The sequence below is a fragment of the Argentina silus genome (assembly GCF_951799395.1).
Source record: "Argentina silus genome assembly, chromosome: 1".
NCBI classification, from domain to species: Eukaryota; Metazoa; Chordata; class Actinopteri; order Argentiniformes; family Argentinidae; genus Argentina; species Argentina silus.
In genome coordinates this window covers 28580839-28583088 of record NC_139655.1, presented here as the reverse complement: position 1 = coordinate 28583088, position 2250 = coordinate 28580839, and the positions used below count along the sequence as shown (strand labels likewise).

The window sequence follows — 2250 nt, the reverse complement described above, 5'->3', positions numbered from 1 at the left end:
AGTGTGGAATAGGGTGTTTATGGGCATAAAAAGGCTTGATGTATCCTTTATCCTTTATTTTGTGACTTGTGTTACATAAAGCCTCCTCTCCTCCTTGGCTCTAAATTATAATCAACATTACTTACTATATGCCAGCCTTTCATCAATATACCTAAGCCATCTGTTGGTATAATACCCTGGTTTTCACTGTAACTTCCCACATTCATTCAAGCAGCATCACATCACGCCCCCTCCTCCCCATCAGGATTACAGGGTTTCAAGTAATTTTGGCTCAGTGGGGGATCAAAATCTGTATATGGGTTTTTGTTGTTTTTGGAATGTGTATCTACAGAGTTGTGCATGTGCTGTTCTGTTTCTAAGCTGTGGTTTCTTTTCTTTTTGTGGTTTGCATTCAACTCGTTTGGTCCTTTAATCCTTCAGATGGGATCTTATCATGATACAAATCTCACATCTATTCAAGGTTGGCCTAATAATGACAACACAAGCAGAGGCAATCTGAAACTGTATTTCCTTATTAATGGGCTGCCGCACTGAAATGTATGGAAATCATATTCATACTCAGTCAGGTAATAACAAAAACACAAAGTACAAAGCCTAATGCAAATTTGTCAGAACACCATGTTGTTGATTAGCATTTTGCATTATATGTTGAAGCTGCTAGAATGAGATCAGAAGTGATACCAATTTCATTTGACAACACAGATTTTATGCTGGCAGTGTACAGAGTAGGTTGTAAATGTGTACACACCCATCTGTCTGTGAAACTGATTTTGAATGTTCAAAAGATGCGTTGATGAATTCAATTCAATTTAATTATATTATATAATTATTGCATATAAGATGAAGCCTACTCTGATAAGCCCTTTCCAAACAAACTTTTAGAACATAAATGTTACTGTTGTACACTAGAGACTAATCAATGGTGGGTTAAGTGGAAATAATAGAATACTTAAGGATAGCGCTCTATTCATCCGACTGGTCCCAGTGTTACCCGCTCTGCGCCCCTGTCGAACAGGGGGTGGTGTGATCCAGGAAGCGCTCCTCTCGGCTGAATTAAATCAGCTGACGAATGGTATCTCCCTACTCCCGGATGGAACGCGCCACCGAAGCCGGGTGCCCGAGCGCTGACACTGGAGCAGGTTGCCAGCGGTCCTTCGTGCTGGATGTCGGACTGACTCCGGGGAGACTTCGCCGCCGAAACGGAGGTTACTTTTTCCGGGCAGTAGCGGAGAGCGCTCGCTGACCATGGCCTCTAACTTCAATGATATAGTGAAGCAGGGCTACGTGAGGATACGGAGTAAGAAACTAGGGGTGAGTGGCACTTGCTGTTTCATGAGGGTAGATAGAGGCTACTACATTTATGTGTAGGCAGTAGCAGAAGCATCAGGGACAGCTGGATTTAGAGGCATTAATTGCTCCATAGGCGTCTGTCCTGCTGTGAGCTCTTAAAGATAGGAAACAGACTAGAACAACATTATTAACTTTTCTTCAATGGTTGAATTTTACTTTTTTTGTATATAATCACATATTGTATGCAATAATTTAATATAGAGTCGAATCCTATAGTTACCTTGGGGCAATAAGACATTGTTGTTTAATAGGGACATTCATGTTTGTTGTACTGTAGATATTGTTAAATTAACAATTCAATTGTAATTACAAAGAGTAAAAAGTTGTTAACGTGATAACGTGTTTGTCCTAGTTAAATGTACAGCTGCCTGTAGCCTTCTGTTAAGCAATCAAGTCTATCATGAATAGTATGATGATTCATTTTTATTTCTAAAAAAGTATAATTGATATACATTATGACAGAATGGTAATAGTAATGGACTGCATTGTAAATTGCACAGTATAACTTTCCCCAGGTGTGAAGGTCTACATGTTGTTATCCTGTACTTGGGTGATGCAGTACATGTAGTAATGTACAAGTATATATCTTTGAGTTCGGCATTTTGGCATTAGGCTATACCATTCTTACCTTCTGCAGTGGAATACTGTGATACTGCCTCCTACATTCTTAATATCTACCATATGAATGCATAGCCCCCATGAAGTAGTCAGAAATAAGATTGATAAAGCACTACCACATACTGTGTGGACGGTGGATCGCTAGTAGCCTGCTAAGCCGCTGTAAAGAGTTAAAGGGAGAATGACAGGGTGACTCTAAACAGATTAGACTGCTGTGCTCTCTGTCGTACACACTGACTGCTTCATCTTCTGTGATTCATAAAGACATGCGGTTATTTTTAG

At 39.9% G+C, this 2250-nt stretch overlaps 1 protein-coding gene across 1 annotated transcript in view; it reads left to right on the top strand.

Annotated features, from left to right (window-relative positions):
* Nucleotides 1-1230: 1230 nt before the first annotated feature.
* Nucleotides 1231-2250, top strand: part of dok6 (docking protein 6) — a gene marked incomplete at its 3' end in the record, with an annotated part of 40608 nt that continues 39588 nt past the window's right edge. Inside the window, exon 1 of the mRNA XM_083684620.1 lies at nt 1231-1311. Within this exon, the coding sequence (XP_083540746.1) occupies nt 1246-1311 (66 nt within the window). The 5' untranslated portion in view covers nt 1231-1245. The remainder of the gene's footprint in view (nt 1312-2250) is intronic.